At 43.1% G+C, this 22943-nt stretch overlaps 1 protein-coding gene across 1 annotated transcript in view; it reads left to right on the top strand.

Moving 5' to 3' along the window:
- Window positions 1-22943, top strand: part of LOC106586892 (syntaxin-binding protein 5-like) — a 196981-nt gene that overhangs the window by 39979 nt on the left and 134059 nt on the right. The window contains exon 3 of the mRNA XM_082969242.1: window positions 3924-4024. Within this exon, the coding sequence (XP_082825368.1) occupies window positions 3924-4024 (101 nt within the window). The remainder of the gene's footprint in view (window positions 1-3923; window positions 4025-22943) is intronic.

Raw genomic sequence — 22943 nt, 5'->3', positions numbered from 1 at the left:
CTCGTTATCCTAATGACGTCTCAGATTGAATTATTTACAAACATGGACAGTTTCATTGCAAACAAGACACACTGATTTGGCGTTGGAAAATGATGATAAGATGAACACAGACCTATCTCTCTGTCGATTCCTAGCCTGTCATTTCATTCATTTGGGTGGTATAAAAAATATTCTGCTAATTTGTAAAATGACAGAATTAAATTCCATTTTTATAAAAGGCACATTTGTTTCTCGGAATTGGAAATACGATGATAGATTCATGCTTTTACTATAAAGGAGATATGCGTTTACAGGATGAAGAACAGTTTCTAAAACTGCATATCTAAGGCTCTGGTCTGTCCAGGGAGTGAGGGTAAATGGTAAAACATGTTCTCTGCTATCCACTTTATGTTTTAATTATTATTTTGGGTATAGGGGTCACTTAAAAAAAAAAGTGTTTAGGGAGGGAATAGGTGAAATATATTTTGCTGAAGAGATCATCCATTTTATTTTCAGAGAGGTCCGTTTTATTTCTGAAACCCTTATTATAATTAACTTTCACTCCCTTATAGTTGAGCATATCCGAGTTAATGTTATTCGCCACCCAACACACCTAGAGCTCTCTAAAACAGGATAAGGGTTCAGTGACACCAAATTGGGCAAAGAGGGTGAGAAACACAAGCAATTATGTCGTTCATTATTTTCCCTGCTGCTTAATTATTTTGTGAAGGTTAATTTATTGTGGTTTATAAACAGCTCATATCCCTCACATGCTAATATGCTGTTATGAGTAGCTGTCATGCTTTTAACAGGGAGGGAGAGGTTATACACAGTGAAGGTCAATCTCTCACATTGAAGACAAAACAAATGAATGAGTCGTTAACTGAAACAAGTATTACCCAACAACAATAAATAATGTATTCTCTCTACAGGGCTATAGGAACATGTCTGAGTTACAGCTAACGTCTACAGGGCTATAGGAACATGTCTGAGTTACAGCTAGAGGTCTACAGGGCTATAGGAACATGTCTGAGTTACAGCTAACGTCTACAGGGCTATAGAAACATGTCTGAGTTACAGATAACATCTACAGGGCTATAGGAACACATGTCTGAATTACAGCTAACGTCTACAGGGCTATAGGAACATGTCTGAGTTACAGCTAGAGGTCTGAGTTGAACTGACACCTCATTTACAATCCTTTCAGTGATAACATGTACATTTTCCCCCAGTGTCCCAGATGGCTCTTTTCTCAGTCGAATGGCATTCTGCGCTTGCCAAGTCTGTTAACCCCCAACAACAACTGCTCCCTGGTGATGTGGACGTCTATTAAGGCAACCCCCCCCCCCCCCCCCCCCCCCCGCACCTCTCTGATTCAGAGGGGTTGGATTAAATGTGGAAGAGACATTTCGACAGTGGTGGATAAAGTACCCCAATTGTCATACTGTAGTAAAAGTAAAGATACTGTACCTTAGTAGAAAAGTGAAAGTCACCCAGTAAAATACTACTTGAGTAAAAGTCTAAAAATATTTGGTTTTAAATGTACTTAAGTATCAAAAGTAAATGTATTTGCTAAAATGTACTTAAGTATAAAAAGTAAAAGTATAAATCATTTAACATTCCTTAAATTTAGCAAAGCGGACGCCATGATTTTCTTGTTTTTTTTAAATTTACTTACGGATAGCCACTCCAACACTGAGACATAATTTACAAACGAAGCATTTGTGTTTAGTGAGTCTGCCAGATCAGAGGCAGTAGGGAGGACCAGGGATGTTCTCTTGAGAAATGTGTGAATTGGACCATTTTCCTGTCCTGCTAAGCATTCAAAATGTAATGAGTACTTTTGGGTGTCAGGGAAAATGTATGGAGTAAAAAGTACATTGTTTTGTTTAGTAATGTAGTGAAGTAAAAGTAAAAGTTGTCAAAAATATAAATAGTAAAATAAAGTACAGATACCCCAAAAAATGACTTAAGTAGTACTCAAAAGTATTTTTACATAAGTAGTTTACATCACTGCATTTCGGTTGAAGGCATTCAGTTATGCAACTGACTAGGAACCCCCTTTCCCACTGGGCTCCTGAGTGGCGCAGCGGTCTAAGGCACTGCATCTCAGTGCAAGAGGCGTCACCACTGACCCTGTTTCGATTCCAGGCAGTATCACAACCGTCCGTGATTGGGAGTCCCATAGGATGGTACACAATTGGCCCAACGTTGTCTGGGTTTGGCCCGGGGTAGGCTGTCATTGTAAATAAGAATTTGTTCTTCACTGACTTCCCTAGTTAAATACAGGTTAAATTAAAATAAAATTCCCTTCCCTACTTTTGACTGCGGCGAATAGGACTCGCATATACTGATTCTCTGTGTCATTACATCTGCGTTTCCAAGTAATAACTGTCAACCTCTGTGTCTGGGGACCTCATTTCTCCCCTGTTTCTCTACATACAGCTCCTGTCTGCAGAGACATATACATCTGCTGGTGTCTATTTTCTGTCAACACATACACAGCATTTACATGTTTTACATTTAGCAGAAGCTCTAATGCAGAGCAACTTACAGACGCAATTAGGGTTAAGTAAGTGCCTTGCTCAAAGGCACAACGACAGATTTTTCACCTAGTCGGCGCAAAGATGAACTGCTAGGCTACCTGCCTCCCCATTTCCGAACATATACACGCTATACACTAACATGCACCACATGCAGTGCAACTCTCTCAACTCTCTTTCATCCCCAAACTCCGTCGTACTCCCTCCCTCTCTTCCTCCCACTTTCTCCCTCTCTTTCTCAACTTCAGAGGAAATCGATTTGTAAGTTATTATACACACTTCTCCTCTCCCCTGCCATTCTTCCCCTGTTCCTTAGTGTGGACACACACCAGGCACTGGAGAGGAGAGGAATGTGCCTATTTAAAAGCTAGAAAAAAAGGAGTAACTTGCAATGTTTTATTTTTTTAAAGTATCTCCCTTGCTGGAAAAGGTTTGAGAGCCCTAGTGTACTGACTGTCTATGTTCTGTACCTCTCCTTCAGGGAGCCCTGGTGTACTGACTGTCTATGTTCTGTACCTCTCCTTCAGGGAGCCCTGGTGTACTGACTGTCTGTGTTCTGATCCTCTCCTTCAGGGAGCCCTGGTGTACTGACTGTCTATGTTCTGTACCTCTCCTTCAGGGAGCCCTGGTGTACTGACTGTCTGTGTTCTGATCCTCTCCTTCAGGGAGCTCTGGTGTACTGACTGTCTATGTTCTGTACCTCTCCTTCAGGGAGCCCTAGTGTACTGACTGTCTATGTTCTGTACCTCTCCTTCAGGGAGCCCTGGTGTACTGACTGTCTATGTTCTGTACCTCTCCTTCAGGGAGCCCTGGTGTACTGACTGTCTGTGTTCTGATCCTCTCCTTCAGGGAGCCCTGGTGTACTGACTGTCTGTGTTGTGTACCTCTCCTTCAGGGAGCCCTGGTGTACTGACTGTCTGTGTTGTGTACCTCTCCTTCAGGGAGCTCTGGTGTACTGACTGTCTGTGTTCTGATCCTCTCCTTCAGGGAGCCCTGGTGTACTGACTGTCTGTGTTCTGATCCTCTCCTTCAGGGAGCTCTGGTGTACTGACTGTCTGTGTTCTGATCCTCTCCTTCAGGGAGCCCTGGTGTACTGACTGTCTATGTTCTGTACCTCTCCTTCAGGGAGCCCTGGTGTACTGACTGTCTGTGTTCTGATCCTCTCCTTCAGGGAGCCCTGGTGTACTGACTGTCTGTGTTCTGATCCTCTCCTTCAGGGAGCCCTGGTGTACTGACTGTCTATGTTCTGATCCTCTCCTTCAGGGAGCCCTGGTGTACTGACTGTCTGTGTTCTGATCCTCTCCTTCAGGGAGCCCTGGTGTACTGACTGTCTGTGTTCTGATCCTCTCCTTCAGGGAGCCCTGGTGTACTGACTGTCTATGTTCTGATCCTCTCCTTCAGGGAGCCCTGGTCACAGCATGTGCAGATGACACACTGCACCTGTGGAACCTTCGCCAGAGACGCCCAGCCATCCTGCACTCGCTCAAATTCAACAGGGAGAGGTAAGAACTTCAGTAACGCACACACACGCACACATACACACACACACACACACACACACACACACACACACACACACACACACACACACACACACACACATACATACATACATACATACATATACATTCACACACACAAACATACACACACATAGGACCTTGCATAAAGGCATGACTCTTTTCTGTTTGACATCTCATGGCTCAAAGAGATGGATTAGACTTCAAGTGTATGTCAAAATAAATTATAGTTAGACAGCATACATCTACCTGTCTCAAGGTTCACCATCTACCTGTCTCAAGGTTCACCATCTACCTGTCTCAAGGTTCACCATTCATATATTAGAGTCAGACTAGTATCTTCTGCTTTAATATTTTAGTATGTTTTCTCAAACTTTGCTCTGATATTTTCTTGGTGTCTGCATCAATGTACTGAAGAAAGAGATTAGAAAGAAAAAGAAGAAAACCTTTATTTAACTAGGCAAGTCGGTTAAGAACAAATTCTTATTTACAATGACGGCCTACCGGGGAACAGTGGGTTAACTGCCTTGTTCAGCGGCAGAACGACAGGTTTTTACGTTGTCAGCTCGGGGATTCAATCCAACAACATTTTGGTTATTGGCCCAATGCTCTAACCACTAGACTACCTGCCACCCCATAACCTGGTCTGATATCACCCAGGACCAACATGGATGAGTTGATTCTACCCAGAGGCAGAACAGAACATAACCTGGTCTGATATCACCCAGGACCAACATGGATAAGTTGATTCTACGCAGAGGCAGAACAGAACATAACCTGGTCTGATATCAGCCATCACCAACATGGATTATCTTTTTTTCCAGAATTTACTGTATGTGGAACATCCCACGAAATGAGTCACTTCTGCGACACTTTGATATTTTAAGTAGAAATAATGCACCAATATTGTATTTTAAAATGCTGTTATTTTAAGTACCCTTATTATAGACCACATGTACAATCTGGATTTTTTTATATGAATCAAGACTGTGCCAGAATTCAGCATTTTTGGCATCTCCCTCTGTGCACCCTCTGACTGGTAGGCAGATTTGAACCCACTGAACCCAACATTTCCCCAATTTACACCATCATTTCTCCACATTTACACCATAATTTCTCCACGTTTACACCATCATTTCCCCATGTTTACACCATCATTTCCCCATGTTTACACCATCATTTCCCCACGTTTACACCATCATTTCCCCACGTTTACACCATCATTTCCCCACGTTTACACCATCATTTCTCCACGTTTACTCCATCATTTCTCCATGTTTACACCATCATTTCCCCATGTTTACACCATAATTTCTCCACGTTTACACCATCATTTCCCCACGTTTACACCATAATTTCTCCACGTTTACACCATCATTTCTCCACGTTTACACCATCATTTCCCCATGTTTACACCATCATTTCCCCATGTTTACACCATCATTTCCCCACGTTTACACCATCATTTCCCCACGTTTACACCATCATTTCCCCACGTTTACACCATCATTTCTCCACGTTTACTCCATCATTTCTCCATGTTTACACCATCATTTCCCCATGTTTACACCATAATTTCTCCACGTTTACACCATCATTTCCCCACGTTTACACCATAATTTCTCCACGTTTACACCATAATTTCTCCACGTTTACACCATAATTTCTCCATGTTTAACCATCATTTCCCCACGTTTACTCCATAATTTCTCCATGTTTTCTCCATCATTTCTCCATGTTTACACCATCATTGTAAATCCCTATTTGTTTTGTTGCTTTCGCAAAGTAATTTCTTAAGATTATTGTTTATTTCATGTGATTAGTGATTCATAAAAAAAAAAAACAATAACAAAAAAATGATTTCCCTCATTTTTAGGTCAACCCTGTTACCTGTGCTAAACTCTCGATTTAATATGGTGAAACTATTTTTATTTATTTTTTCTTCCAAAAGAAACATTGAACACCTAATAGCCAAATCACTGTGTAAAAGAAGGTGAGCAGGTTCTACTGTTTTTGGCCATTTTTCTGCTGTTTTTGTGGTGGAAGAGGGTCGAGCATAACATGTCAATCCTATTACCCATAGATAGACAGGCTGGAAATATTTTTACCTCTTGAGATGAGAATAAATGTTTTGTTCTTAAACTCTTCACCAAGTTACACTACTCAAAAGGGACTCATTTTGTAGAACGACCCATACGCACGCAACAACCTTCTGTTATGGCTAGGGTAGTATTTGGCATGAGGTGAGCCGACCTCTCTGCTAGGGTGATACTCACTTCCACCATCCACTACAGTGTCTATGACTGAATCTATCCTCAGGCCTCTATTGGCTGGGAGGATTAAGGGAGGAGGAACCCTTTTAGCCACTCTGCACAAACTCCACCCCCTATTCTCAGCATGCACCTACACAGTACTGCCCTATCAAGCAAAAAGGCAATAACTGCTCATAGCGTGGAACTGAGAAAAAGGGATTTATTGTGTAGGAAACCTTGGTTTCACAGTAACTTTATGCAGTTACTGTTAACATGACCCTCATTTTCTCCAAAACACAGTACAATAGAGGCAGGATACTTGTCCACATGATTAAGCATGTATTTAATGTAGCAAAAATTACATTAACTTATTTTCGACCAAATGAGCAGTTACTGCCTTTTTGCTTGGTAGGGCAGTGTAGTAGACTGCTCATTGGCTGGGTGATATGTAGTAGGTTGTATTGGTTGGGTCATATGTAGTAGACTGTATTGGCTGGGTCATATGTAGTAGGCTGTATTGGCTGGGTAATATGTAGTAGGCTGTATTGGCTGGGTAATATGTAGTAGGCTGTATTGGCTGGGTCATATGTAGTAGGCTGTATTGGCTAGGTAATATGTAGTAGGTTGTATTGGCTGGGTCATATGTAGTAGGCTGTATTGGCTGGGTCATATGTAGTAGGCTGTATTGGCTGGGTCATATGTAGTAGGATGTATTGGCTGGGTCATATGTAGTAGGCTGTATTGGCTGGGTCATATGTAGTAGGCTGTATTGGCTGGGTCATATGTAGTAGGCTGTATTGGCTGGGTCATATGTAGTAGGCTGTATTGGCTGGGTCATATGTAGTAGGCTGTATTGGCTGGGTCATATGTAGTAGACTGCTCATTGGCTAGGTAATATGTAGTAGGTTGTATTGGCTGGGTCATATGTAGTAGGCTGTATTGGCTGGGTCATATGTAGTAGACTGCTCATTGGCTAGGTAATATGTAGTAGGTTGTATTGGCTGGGTCATATGTAGTAGGTTGTATTGGCTGGGTCATATGTAGTAGGCTGTATTGGCTGGGTCATATGTAGTAGGCTGTATTGGCTGGGTCATATGTAGTAGGCTGTATTGGCTGGGTCATATGTAGTAGGCTGTATTGGCTGGGTCATATGTAGTAGGTTGTATTGGCTGGGTCATCTGTAGTAGGCTGTATTGGCTGGGTCATATGTAGTAGGCTGTATTGGCTGGGTCATATGTAGTAGGCTGTATTGGCTGGGTCATCTGTAGTAGGCTGTATTGGCTGGGTCATATGTAGTAGGCTGTATTGGCTGGGTCATCTGTAGTAGGGTGTATTGGCTGGGTCATATGTAGTAGGCTGTATTGGCTGGGTCATCTGTAGTAGGCTGTATTGGCTGGGTCATATGTAGTAGGCTGTATTGGCTGGGTCATATGTAGTAGGCTGTATTGGCTGTGTCATATGTAGTAGGCTGTATTGGCTGGGTCATATGTAGTAGGCTGTATTGGCTGGGTCATATGTAGTAGGCTGTATTGGCTGGGTCATATGTAGTAGGCTGTATTGGCTGGGTCATATGTAGTAGGCTGTATTGGCTGGGTCATATGTAGTAGGCTGTATTGGCTGGGTCATATGTAGTAGGCTGTATTGGCTGGGTCATCTGTAGTAGTTTGTATTGGCTGGGTCATCTGTAGTAGGCTGTATTGGCTGGGTCATATGTAGTAGGCTGTATTGGCTGGGTCATCTGTAGTAGGCTGTATTGGCTGGGTCATATGTAGTAGGCTGTATTGGCTGGGTCATCTGTAGTAGGCTGTATTGGCTGGGTCATCTGTAGTAGGCTGTATTGGCTGGGTCATATGTAGTAGGCTGTATTGGCTGGGTCATATGTAGTAGGATGTATTGGCTGGGTCATATGTAGTAGGCTGTATTGGCTGGGTCATATGTAGTAGGCTGTATTGGCTGGGTCATATGTAGTAGGCTGTATTGGCTGGGTCATATGTAGTAGGCTATATTGGCTGGGTCATATGTAGTAGGCTGTATTGGCTGGGTCATCTGTAGTAGGCTGTATTGGCTGGGTCATATGTAGTAGGCTGTATTGGCTGGGTCATATGTAGTAGTTTGTATTGGCTGGGTCATATGTAGTAGGTTGTATTGGCTGGGTCATATGTAGTAGGTTGTATTGGCTGGGTCATCTGTAGTAGTTTGTATTGGCTGGGTCATATGTAGTAGACTGTATTGGCTGGGTCATATGTAGTAGGCTGTATTGGCTGGGTCATCTGTAGTAGTTTGTATTGGCTGGGTCATATGTAGTAGGCTGTATTGGCTGGGTCATATGTAATAGTTTGTATTGGCTGGGTCATATGTAGTAGGCTGTATTGGCTGGGTCATATGTAGTAGTTTGTATTGGCTGGGTCATATGTAGTAGGCTGTATTGGCTGGGTCATATGTAGTAGACTGTATTGGCTGGGTCATATGTAGTAGGCTGTATTGGCTGGTTCATATGTAGTAGGCTGTATTGGCTGGGTCATATGTAGTAGGCTGTATTGGCTGGGTCATATGTAGTAGGCTGTATTGGCTGGGTCATATGTAGTAGGCTGTATTGGCTGGGTCATATGTAGTAGGCTGTATTGGCTGGGTCATATGTAGTAGGTTGTATTGGCTGGGTCATATGTAGTAGGCTGTATTGGCTGGGTCATATGTAGTAGGTTGTATTGGCTGGGTCATATGTAGTAGGCTGTATTGGCTGGGTCATCTGTAGTAGGCTGTATTGGCTGGGTCATATGTAGTAGGCTGTATTGGCTGGGTCATCTGTAGTAGGCTGTATTGGCTGGGTCATATGTAGTAGGCTGTATTGCCTGGGTCATATGTAGTAGGCTGTATTGGCTGGGTCATATGTAGTAGGCTGTATTGGCTGGGTCATATGTAGTAGGATGTATTGGCTGGGTCATCGTGAGTAGGCTGTATTGGCTGGGTCATATGTAGTAGGCTGTATTGGCTGGGTCATATGTAGTAGGCTGTATTGGCTGGGTCATATGTAGTAGGCTGTATTGGCTGGGTCATATGTAGTAGGCTGTATTGGCTGGGTCATATGTAGTAGTTTGTATTGGCTGGGTCATATGTAGTAGACTGTATTGGCTGGGTCATATGTAGTAGACTGTATTGGCTGGGTCATATGTAGTAGACTGTATTGGCTGGGTCATATGTAGTAGACTGTATTGGCTGGGTCATATGTAGTAGGTTATATTGGCTGGGTCATCTGTACTGCCCTACCAAGCAAAAAAGCAGTAACTGCTCATGGCGTGGAACTGAGAAAAATGGCTTTTATTTACCTTCTCAGTAACTTTATGCAGTTACTGCTAACATGATCCCCGTTTTCTCCAAAACACAATACAATAGAGGCAGGATACTTGTCCACATGATTAAGCATGTAGATAATGTGGCAAAAATTACATTAACTTATTTTCGACCAAATGAACAGTTACTTCCTTTTTGCTTGATAGGGCAGAATACATCCGTCTCGTTCAGGGCAGACAGGGTCAAGCAGATACTGTCTGAATGGCTAAGCCACAGCATTTTGAAAGATGAGGAATTTGTTGATGTTTGTGACATTCAGCATTGTGGTGGTGAGTGTTTTTTTTATTGAGTCTTGAGGCAAAGTTAGAGAAGTTTGAGTTCTCTCTTTTACTGGCCCCTTTCACTTTGATTTACTCTTAGTTGTCCTTTGGGGGCAAGCTTCAGGCTCTATGAAAGAGGGGAAAAAATGAATTATACATCTTGTTTGTGCTTGAAGAAGAGAGAGGGAAAGATAGATACTTTGGAAGGATATTTTTGTGTGTTTTGGTCTTCTTGTTTGAACTGTTAAAAAAAGAGAGAAACAACTAGGATACTTTGGGAAGATATTGTGAAGGTCTTTCCAATATCGTAAAAGCCTGATAAACAAACCTTGCTGTGGAAACGCTGGTTGATAAATTATTGCAACGGAGCTACTTGCAGTTTTTCCATTTATTTTTTACTTTTGACTCATTATCATTTCAGTGGTGAAGAAAAATGGCTGCTTTGTCAAAGTTTTTTTCTGATTTACAGGAAATAGATAACTTTATCCTAGAGTGTAAAAAGTCAAGGGGTCTGAATACTTTCCGAAAGCAGTACAGATAACTTAATCCTAGACTGTAAAAAGTCAAGGGGTCTGAATATTTTCCGAGTGTGATTCATAAACATTGATGGACAAATAGTGATGGCATCATCCTGACGCTTGTTAATTAGCCACTAACGTAAATCCACAGTATTTGTATAATTACTCGATTATTACTTTTGTATCACCCTCAAAGGACAGTTCTCCTGATCTAATAGGTAGAAATTATTCGTAGTGTCATGACTCTCTCAGGTTTACATCTAAATATTGTGAAACATATGTGATTAAACATGAAACTATTTGTGGAAAGATGTAATGTGATGTTAACCTTCTAAATGAGAGTATGGATGTTCATATCTAGTTGAACTAGTCAGATGCCATGCCCCCGTGAGGCCAGACATAACATCAGGCATCATAGAACCACCCCTTCTTTCACAGAGTATAAAACTCACTTCCTACAAAATTCACATTAAGTCAGAGAACGCCGGGACGGAATCCCCATGTTGGAATGTCTGCAATTCTATAGACCATTAGACTATACACTGTGCAGTTTTGGCTAAACGGCTGGAAATGGTTAAAGTCTGAGACGATCGATCACTACAGAATAAGAGCAAATTCTAGAAGTAGAATTTCTAGTCTACAGCTGGAAGCGTCTATTCTATGCAACTACTATCTGTAGGCCTGACGTATCCATTACAACAGACACTATCCAGAGCTGTTGAGAAAGCTACAACCACAAAGGACATTGTGACTTCTGGGGAAGTTAACCAGAGACGCTCTGATGAACTGACTCTCCAGCAGAGAAAAATATAAATATAAAACCTCCATTTTCATCTAAAAAGGTTAGCTGTTGATCAGGCACAGTGTCACAAGAGTTATGGCGGTGTTTAAACAGCAGTGAGTCACAGCTGACAGAGAAATACCCTTCAGGAAGACAAGGACTTGAACCAAGTCATTTTTCAATATGCGGTTTAGAGGTACGAGTAAGATGGCCTCTTTAAACGTCCGCTAAAAATCAATGTTGAATCTCTTTTACGCTGTGGCAGAGAAACGATCAATTTGTCATGGTGTCCCTTACAAAATAACAACAATAATAAATCAAGTGAAACATTTTAAATTCGATTTTTTAAAATAATAATTAATGTGAAATGTTTACGAGTCAGATACGTGGTTTTCAGACAAGTATGATGTTTCACATGTTCATTTTTCACATGTGAAAACAAATCTTCACATATTTCTTTTTACCACTTCCAGCAGCATCTGGTCTCCCATCCAGGGCCCGACCAGGACCAACCCTGCTTAGCTTCAGAAATAAACCAGCAGTGGAATGCAACTACGTTGCTGGAATGAATGTGCTGAAACTTGCAACTGGAAAAAAGGTAGTGAAAGCAAAGGCCAGTGTAACATAAAAATGATTTCCTCGATAGATATTTTGTTTTACTATCAATACTTTTGGGTTTATGTTTTGCTTTTAATATCATCATTTTTCTTTGTAATACGGGCCTTTGTGGAGCGGGCCGAGAGCTTCAAGTTCTTTGGCGTCCACATCACTAAGAATTTTAACATGGTCCATCGAGAGCATCTTGACTGGCTGCATCACCGCTTGGTACATTAATTGCACCGCCCCTGACCGCAAATCACTACAAAGGGTGGTGCAGACAGCCCAGTACATCACTGGGGCCAAGCTTCCTGCCATCCGGGACCTCTATGTCAGGCGGTGTCAGAGGAAGGCCGAAAAATTGCCAAAGACTGCAGCCACCCTAGACATAGACTGCTCACTCTGCTACCATCCAGCAAATGGTTCCAGAGCATCGGCTCTCAGACCAACATGCTCTGAGACAGTTTCTACACCCAAGCTTTTTTAAATTGATTTTTATTTAACTAGGCTAGTCAGTTAAGATCAAATTCTTATTTACAATGACAGCCTACCGGGGAACAGTGGGTTAACAGCCTTGTTCAGGGGCAGAACGACAGATTTGTACCTTGTCAGCTCGGGGATTCAATCCAGAAACTTTTCGGTTATTGGCCCAACACTTTAACCACTAGGCTACCTGCCGCTATAAGAATGCTAAATAGCCAGACTGCTAAATAGTCAATTAATGGTACCCGAACTATCTGCACACTCACCAGACTTTATATATACACACCATATATATATATAACTATAGCCTATAAAAACAATTATTGACATGTATTTAACTCCTTATTTTTAGCACCTAACGATCTCCAGTTATACATCCATACATTTTTTAAACTGGTACCGATGGACCTTCAGATGAGTCTTGTGAGGCTAGTGGGTGGCCAAGAGCAAAACAACCTACATGTCACGTCGTTCGTCGGAAGGAGCGGACCAAAGTGCAGCGTGTGTATCGTTCCACATATTTATTTATTAAACTGTGAAACTATGCAAGATACACAAATAAACTAAAGAACAAAAACAACAAACCGTGACAAAGAGGTGCAACATACACTAACTCAAAAAACAATCTCCCACAAACCCAGGTGGGAAAAACAACTACTTAAGTATGATCTCCAATTAGAGACAACGATGACCAGCTGCCTCTAAATGGAGATCAACTCAAAAAACAACAACTTAGAAATACAAAAACTAGAACATAACAACATAGAAAATCTAAACTAGAAAACACCCCTGTCACGCCCTGACCTACTCTACCATAGAAAATAACAGCTTTCTATGGTCAGGACGTGACACTACAAGTGTTCATGAGAGTCTCACCTTTCTGCGGAGGGGTCATATTAGCGTGTAGCCCAATCTGTTCACTACAGACAGAAGTTGTTAGAACATCTGTACCGACATCAGACGAGTCCCAAGACGCATCATAGAGCAAAATGGAGAACACCGTTTGGATGCTGCAGACGATATAGTGAGAAGATCGATATTCAAGATGTCTCATGGTTTAACAGACATTGCTCTAGCTCGGCTACCTTTCACTGAAGATGCGGAAGTGCAACATTAGCAGATGCTGTGGGTTGAGATGCAAAAAAAACATATCTCTAGCTTAAACTGACTTTGATTGGGATTTGTTTAATATGTTAAGTAGATTTCCACTTTGCTGCGGAAATAGACTCTAGCGCGTTAAAACAGTTACAGAGTTTAAAGGCTGTGATAGGAGAAACCTGAGGATGGATAAACAACATTGTAGAGTGCATTCTGAAATTATTTAAACCCCTTGACTTTTTCCACATTTTGTTATGTTACTGCCTTTTTCTAAAATGGATTAACCCCCCCCCCCCCCCCCCCCCCCATCAATCTACATACAATACCCCATAATGACAAAGTAAAAATAGGTTTGTGCAAAACGGAAATGTCACATTTACATAAGTATTCAGACCCTTTACTCAGTACTTTGCTGAAGCACCTTTGGCAGCGATTACAGCCTCAAGTCTTCTTGAGTATGACGCTACAAGACCTGTGTTTTGGGAGTTTCTCCCATTCTACTCTACAGATCCTCTCAAGGTCTCTCCAGAGATGTTCGATCGGGTTCAAGTCTGGGCTCTGGCTGGACCACTTAAGGACATTCAGAGACTTGTTTCAAAGCCAGTCCTACATTGTGAGCTCTGGTTTATCGTCCTCTTGGAAGGAGAACCTTCGCAGTCTGAGATCCTGAGCACCCTGAAGCAGGTTTTCATTAAGGATCGCTCTGTACTTTGCTCCGTTCATCTTTCCCTCAATCCTGACTAGTCTCCTGGTCCCTGCCACTGAAAAACAACCCCACAGCATGATGCTGCCACCACCATGCTTCACCTTAGGGATGGTGAACATGTTTCCTCCAGATGTGACACTTGGCATTCAGGCTAAAGAGTTCAATGTTGGTTTCATCAGAACAGAGAATCTTGTTTCTCATGGTCTGAAAGTCTTTAGGTGCCTTTTGGCCAGTGTTGTAAAGTACTTACATAAAAATACTTTAAAGTACTAATTAAGTAGTTTTTTGGGGTATCTGTACTTTACTATTTATATGTTTTACATATAAAGGAATTTTAAATTATTTTGACTTTAACTTTTGATACTTAAGTATATTTTAGCAGTTACAAGTATATTTAAAACCAAAACTTTTTTGATTTTTACTCAAGTAGAATTTTACTGGGTGACATTCACTTTTATTTGAGTCATTTTCTATTAAGGTATCTTTATTTTTAATCAAGTAATGAAATTGGGTACTTTTTCCACCACTGCTTTTGGCAAACTCCAAGAGGACTCTCATGTGCTTTTTACTGAGGAGTGGCTTCGGTCTGGCCACTCTACCATGAAGGCCTGAGTGCTGTGTTGATGGTTATCCTTCTGGAAGGTTCTCCCATCTCCATAGATTAACTTTGGAGCTCTGTCAGAGTGACCATCATGTTCTTGGTCACCACCCTGACCAAAGCCCTTCTCCCCGATTGTCAGTTTGGCCGCGCGGCCAGCTCTAGGTAGAGTCTTGGTGGTTCCAAACGTCTTCCATTTAAGAATGACGGAGGCCACCGTGTTCTTTCTTTGGGACCTTCAATGTTGCAGAAATGTGTTCGTACCCTTCCCCAAATTTTGCCTCAAAACAATCTGTCTTGAAGCTGTACTAACAATTCCTTCTACCTGTCACCAAGGGAGTTCCCCAAGGCTCAATCCTTGGCCCACACTCTTCTCAGTTTACATCAACAACATAGCTCAGGCAGTAGGAAGCTCTCTCATCCATTTTTATACAGATGATATAGTCTTATATTCAGCTGGTCCCTCCCTGGATTTTGTGATAACTGCTCTACAACAAAGCTTTCTTAGTGTCCAATAAGCTTTCTCTACCCTTGACCTTGTTCTGAACACCTCCAAAACAAAGGCAATGTGGTTTGGTAAGAAGAATGCCCCTCTCCCCACCGGTGTGATTACTACCTCTGAGGGTTTAGAGCTTGAGGTAGTCACCTCATACAAGAAGTTGGGAGTATGGCTAGACGGTACACTGTCCTTCTCTCAGCACATATCAAAGCTGCAGGCTAAAGTTAAATCTAGACTTGGTTTCCTCTATCGTAATCGCTCCTATTTCACCCCAGCTGCCAAACTAACCCTGATTCAGATGACCATCCTACCCATCCTAGATTACGGAGACGTAATCTATAGATTATGGTATGGGTATGGTATGGGTGCTCTCGTATGGGTGTGGGTGCTCTCGAGCGGCTAGATGTTCTTTACCATTCGGCCATCAGATTTGCCACCAATGCTCCTTATATTACACATCACTGCACTCTATACTCCTCTGTAAACTGGTCATCTCTGTATACCTGTCACAAGACCCACTGGTTGATGCTTATTTATAGATGCGTATTTATAAATCCTTCTTAGGCCTCACTCCCCCATATCTGAGATATCTACTACAGCCCTCATCCTCCACATAAAACATCCGTTCGGCCAGTCACATTCTGTTAAAGGTCCCCAAAGCACACACATCCCCGGATTGCTTGTCTTTTCAGTTTGCTGCAGCTAGCGACTGGAACGAGCTGCAACAAACACTCAAACTGGACAGTTTAATCTCAATCTCTTCATTCAAAGACTCTTAATGACAGTTGTGGCTGCTTTGCGTGATGTATTGTTGTCTCTACCTTCTTTCTCTTTGTGCTGTTGTCTGTGCCCAATAATGTTTGTACCCTGTTTTGTGCTGCTACCATGTTGTGCTGCTGCCATGTTGTGTTTCTACCATGTTGTTGTCATGTTTTGTTGCTACCACGCTGTGTTGTCATGTGTTGCTGCCTTGCTATGTTGTTGTCTTAGGTCTCTCTTTATGTTGTGTTGTGTTGTCTCTCTTGTCATGATGTGTGTTTTGTCCTATATTTTTTATTTCATTTATTTATATGTTTAATCCCAGGCCCCCGTCCCCACAGGAGGCCTTTTGCCTTTGGTAGGCTGTCATTGTAAATAAGAATTTGTTCTTAACTGACTTGAATAGTTAAGTAAAGGTTAAATTAAATTAAAAATATATATATATAAAGACAGGTTTGTGCCTTTCCAAATGATGTCCAATCAATTGAATTTACCACAGGTGGACTCCAATCAAGTTGTAGAAACATCTTAATGATGATCAATGGAAACAGGATGAACCTGAGCTCAATTTGGAGTCTCATAGCTGTTTTTTGCTTTGTCATTATGGGGTATTGTGATGTCATTATGGGGTATTGTGATGTCATTATGGGGTATTGTGTGTACTCCAGTACTCCATAATACTAACCTAATTGACAGAGTGAAAATAAGTTCTTAAGTATTACTGCGAGAAATGTGGCAAAGCTATTCACTTTTTGTCCTGAATACAAAGTGTTATGTTTGGGGCAAATACAACGCAACACATTGCTGAGTAACAAGCATATGCTTTTCAAACATAGTGGTGGCTGCATCATAATGGGGTATGCTTGTAATCGTTAAGGATTGGGGAGTTTTTTAGCATAAAAAAAGAAACAGAATGGTGCTAAGCACAGGCAAACTCCCAGAGAAAAATGTCTATCAGTCTGCTTTCCAACAGACACTGGGAGATGAATTCACCTTTCAGCAGGACAATAACCTTAAACGCAAGGCCAAATCTACACTGGTCAAGTTACAGTTTTGACTTAAATCTGCTTGAAAATATAATGTAAGACTTAAAAAAAATGGTTGTCTAGCAATGATCAACAACCAATTTGACAGAGCTTGAAGAATTTTGAAAAGAATAATGGGCAAATATTGTACAATCCAGGTGTGGAAACCTCTAAGAGACTTATCCAGAAAGACTCAAAGCTGTAATCACTGCCAAAGGTCATTCTAACATGTAGTTTGAATACTGATGTAAATTAGATATTTCTAAAAACATGTTTTCACTTTGTCATTATGGGGTATTATATCTAGATGGGTGAGAAAGAAAATAAAAAAAAAAACATTTGAATTCAGGCTGTAACAACAAAATGTGTAATAAGTCAAGAAGTATGCATATTCAGAAGGCACTGAATATCTCAGAGAACCAGACAGGCCTCAGCCTTTCACAAGTAATTGCTATTAAAGTATTTTAAACCTGAGGAAATTAATTACCGTTCCTGGTTGTAACGGCAGTCCATGTGACGAGGGGGAATTGAAAAAGGTGAAAGGAGGAAATGTGTTTTGTAATAGATTTCCAGTAGCTCCTAGGGGGGAAGTGACATTTTCCTGCCATGATCATTCCCATCACGTTCACATGTACTCTACATTTTATCTGATGGCACTGATTATTTCTGGTATGACCTCAGTGTGTGTTTTGGTAAAGGAATTTTCACATCATGCAGATGCTCTTCAGTTGATTGTGTGGTTGTGAGTAGCAGTTCTTTGTGTGGTTGTGAGTAACAGTTGATTGTGTGGTTGTGAGTAGCAGTTCTTTGTGTGGTTGTGAGTAGCAGTTGATTGTGTGGTTGTGAGTAGCAGTTGATTGTGTGGTTGTGAGTAACAGTTGATTGTGTGGTTGTGAGTAGCAGTTGATTGTGTGGTTGTGAGTAGCAGTTGATTGTGTGGTTGTGAGTAACAGTTGTTTGTGTGGTTGTGAGTAACAGTTGATTGTGTGGTTGTGAGTAACAGTTGCAGCAGTATTGCTTTGGAGGTGTTGCGTTCTTTCGTTTTGATCTCCCCGAAGAAGAGGTGATAAGCGACTGGATCAACACAAAATCAGATGATATTTAGCATCTCCTTGTCACTGTCTCTCCTCCCATCTCGACCCCTCTATCCTCTCCTCTCCTCATCACTGTCTCTCCTCCCATCTCGACCCCTCTATCCTCTCCTCGTCACTGTCTCTCCTCCCATCTCGACCCCTCTATCCTCTCCTCTCCTCGTCACTGTCTCTCCTCCCATCTCGACCCCTCCATCCTCTCCACTCCTCGTCACCGTCTCTCCTCCCATCTCGACCCCTCTATCCTCTCCTCTCCTTGTCTTTCCTGTGATGTTCTACACTGTGAGAATAAGCTTTCTTATTTAACCTTTATTTGACTAGGCAAGTCAGTTAAGATCAAATTCTTATTTACAATGACGGTCTACACCGGCAAAACCCTGACGACGCTGGGCCAATTGTGCGCTGTCCTATGGGACTCCAAATCACGGCCAGTTGTGATACAGCCTGGAATTGAACCAGAGTGTCTGTAGTGACATCTCTAGCGCTGATATGTAGTGCCTTAGATCGCTGCGCCACTTGGGAGCCCTAGTGGAAGGTAATGGAAGGTTTTTTGGTAAATACACCCAGACCTACAACATCTGACAAGTTCATGATCCACCTCTAGATTCTGAGTAGACAGGTGGCCAAATATCCTTTATCCTGGAAAAACAACGGGTTATTCTCTGTGCTTCTCGGTGCCTGGCTAAATAACAACCTGGTTATTCTCTGTGCTTCTCAGTGCCTGGCTGAATACAACCTGGTTATTCTCTGTGCTTCTCAGTGCCTGGCAAAATAACAACCTGGTTATTCTCTGTGCTTCTCAGTGCCTGGCTGAATAACAACCTGGTTATTCTCTGTGCTTCTCAGTGCCTGGCTGAATAACAACCTGGTTATTCTCTGTGCTTCTCGGTGCCTGGCTGAATAACAACCTGGTTATTCTCTGTGCTTCTCAGTGCCTGGCTGAATAACAACCTGGTTATTCTCTGTGCTTCTCGGTGCCTGTCTGAATACAACCTGGTTATTCTCTGTGCTTCTCAGTGCCTGGCTGAATAACAACCTGGTTATTCTCTGTGCTTCTCAGTGCCTGGCTGAATAACCACCTGGTTATTCTCTGTGCTTCTCGGTGCCTGGCTAAATAACAACCTGGTTATTCTCTGTACTTCTCAGTGCCTGGCTGAATTGTCACGACTTCTGCCGAAGTCGATGCCTCTCCTTGTTCGGCGGTCGACGTCACCGTCCTTCTGGCCATCGCCGATCCATTTTTCATTTTCCATTTGTTTTCCCACACACATGGTTCTCATTATCCCTCATTATGTGTTGTGTATTTAACCCTCTGTTTCCCCCATGTCTTTGTGTGGTATTGTTTATCTGTGTTGATGTATGCGCACGTTAGTCTGGTTGCTCTGGGTTATGTATACCCGTTTTGTATTTCGTGTTCATTGTGCCGTGCGCTTATGGTTCGCCTGAATAAAAGGCTCCGTGTGCTACCAAATACCTGCTCTCCTGCGCCTGACTCCCTTGCAGCCACTTACGCGTACCTGACATGAATACAACCTGGTATTCTCTGTACTTCTCAGTGACTGGCTGAATTACAACCTGGTTATTCTCTGTACTTCTCGGTGCCTGGCTGAAAAACAACCTGGTTATTCTCTGTGCTTCTCGGTGCCTGGCTGAATAACAACCTGGTTATTCTCTGTGCTTCTCAGTGCCTGGCTGAATTACAACCTGGTTATTCTCTGTGCTTCTCGGTGCCTGGCTGAATAACAACCTGGTTATTCTCTGTGCTTCTCGGTGCCTGGCTGAATACAACCTGGTTATTCTCTGTGCTTCTCGGTGCCTGGCTGAATAACAACCTGGTTATTCTCTGTGCTTCTCAGTGCCTGGCTGAATAACAACCTGGTTATTCTCTGTGCTTCTCAGTGCCTGGCTGAATAACAACCTGGTTATTCTCTGTGCTTCTCAGTGCCTGGCTGAATAACAACCTGGTTATTCTCTGTGCTTCTCAGTGCCTGGCTGAATAACAACCTGGTTATTCTCTGTGCTTCTCAGTGCCTGGCAAAATAACAACCTGGTTATTCTCTGTGCTTCTCAGTGCCTGGCTGAATAACAACCTGGTTATTCTCTGTGCTTCTCAGTGCCTGGCTGAATACAACCTGGTTATTCTCTGTGCTTCTCAGTGCCTGGCTGAATAACAACCTGGTTATTCTCTGTGCTTCTCAGTGCCTGGCTAAATAACAACCTGGTTATTCTCTGTACTTCTCAGTGCCTGGCTGAATACAACCTGGTTATTCTCTGTACTACTCAGTGTCTGGCTGAATTACATTTACATTACATTTACGTCATTTAGCAGACGCTCTTATCCAGAGCGACTTACAAATTGGTGCATTCACCTATGATATCCAGCGGAACAACCACTTTACAATAGTACATCTATATATTTTTTGGGTGGGGGGGTTAGAATGATTACTTAATCCTATCCCAGGTATTCCTTAAAGAGGTGGGGTTTCAGGTGTCTCCGGAAGGTGGTGATTGACTCTGCTGTCCTGGCGTCGTGAGGGAGCTTGTTCCACCATTGGGGTGCCAGAGCAGCGAACCGTTTTGACTGGGCTGAGCGGGAACTGTGCTTCCTCAGAGGTAGGGGGTCCAGCAGGCCAGAGGTGGATGAACGCAGCGCCCTTCTTTGGGTGTAGGGACTGATCAGAGCCTGAAGGTACGGAGGTGCCGTTCCCCTCACAGCTCCGTAGGCAAGCACCATAGTTTTGTAGCAGATGCGAGCTTCAACTGGAAGTCAGTGGAGTGTGCGGAGGAGCGGGGTGATGTGAGAGAACTTGAGAAGGTTGAACACCAGACGGGCTGCGGCGTTCTGGATGAGTTGTAGGGGTTTAATGGCGCAGGCAGGGAGCCCCGCCAACAGCGAGTTGCAGTAATCCAGACGGGAGATGACAAGTGCCTGAATTAGGACCTGCGCCGCTTCCTGTGTGAGGCAGGGTCGTACTCTGCGAATGTTGTATAGCATGAACCTACAGGATCGGGTCACCGCCTTGATGTTAGTGGAGAACGACAGGGTGTTGTCCAGGGTCACGCCAAGGTTCTTAGCACTCTGGGAGGAGGACACAATGGAGTTGTCAACCGTGATGGCGAGATCATGGAACGGGCAGTCATTCCCCGGGAGGAAGAGCAGCTCCGTCTTGCCGAGGTTCAGCTTGAGATGGTGATCCTTCATCCACACTGATATGTCTGCCAGACATGCAGAGATGCGATTTGCCACCTGGTTATCAGAAGGGGGAAAGGAGAAGATTAGTTGTGTGTCGTCTGCGTAGCAATGATAGGAGAGACCATGTGAGGATATGACAGAGCCAAGTGACTTGGTGTATAGCGAGAATAGGAGAGGGCCTAGAACAGAGCCCTGGGGGACACCAGTGGTGAGAGCCCGTGGTGCGGAGACAGATTCTCGCCACGCCACCTGGTAGGAGCGACCTGTCAGGTAGGACGCAATTCAAGAGTGAGCCGCGCCGGAGATGCCCAACTCGGAGAGGGTGGAGAGGAGGATCAGATGGTTCACAGTATCAAAGGCAGCAGATAGGTCTAGAAGGATGAGAGCAGAGGAGAGAGAGTTAGCTTTAGCAGTGCGGAGAGCCTCCGTGACACAGAGAAGAGCAGTCTCGGTTGAATGACCACCAATTACAACCTGTTTATTCTCTGTGCTTCTCGGTGCCTGGCTGAATTGCAACCTGGTTATTCTCTGTGCTTCTCGGTGCCTGGCTGAATTGCAACCTGATAATTCTCTGTGCTTCTCACCCTTCTCTGTGCTTCTCGGTGCCTGGCTGAGAAATTGAATTCCAGGCATCTCAAGAGCCAATTAGAATATCATACCATTGACCTGACTAAAGGGGAAATAGATTTCTCGGAGAGAGATATAGTATTTTGCTCTCTTAATGCACATGGATTAAAGCGTTTCGCTCAGACAGAGGGCTTTTATGAAGGTTCGCCAGTGAATGTGTCTGAGTGTGTGGAGAGTGAGTACGCTTATTGAATGTCTTTTCACGTCTATTCCATGTAAAATCACTAACAAAGTGCGTTTTTTACATTCAGCAGGTTTTACTTATGATGACATAATCTGTTTTACCATGATACAAGTGTGTGGATTATACAGAACACACACACACACACACACACACACACACACACACACACCACACACACACACACACACACACACACACACACACACACACACACACACACACACACACACGGAGGAGACAAAAGACAAAATGTATTTTAGCTGAATTCACAGGTGTCAGAGTTACTTAAATGTTCTATTTTCCCGTCTTCCCCTTCTGGGATAACTGTGGTGTATCACGGCTCTTCCTCTGGGATAACTGTGGTGTATCACGGCTCTTCCTCTGGGATAACTGTGGTGTATCACGGCTCTTCCTCTGGGATAACTGTGGTGTATCACGGCTCCTCCTCTGGGATAACTGTGGTGTATCACGGCTCTTCCTCTGGGATAACTGTGGTGTTTCACGGCTCTTCCTCTGGGATAACTGTGGTGTATCACGGCTCCTCCTCTGGGATAACTGTGGTGTATCACGGCTCTTCCTCTGGGATAACTGTGGTGTATCACGGCTCTTCCTCTGGGATAACTGTGGTGTATCACGGCTCTTCCTCTGGGATAACTGTGGTGTATCACGGCTCTTCCTCTGGGATAACTGTGGTGTATCACGGCTCTTCCTCTGGGATAACTGTGGTGTATCACGGCTCTTCCTCTGGGATAACTGTGGTGTATCACGGCTCTTCCTCTGGGATAACTGTGGTGTATCACGGCTCTTCCTCTGGGATAACTGTGGTGTATCACGGCTCTTCCTCTGGGATAACTGTGGTGTATCACGGCTCTTCCTCTGGGA

Source organism: Salmo salar, chromosome 25, assembly GCF_965601325.2.
Source record: "Salmo salar chromosome 25, fSalSal1, whole genome shotgun sequence".
Lineage (NCBI taxonomy): Eukaryota > Metazoa > Chordata > Actinopteri > Salmoniformes > Salmonidae > Salmo > Salmo salar.
The sequence above is the reverse complement of the archived record's forward strand: the minus strand, read 5'-3'. Positions and strand labels throughout refer to the sequence as shown.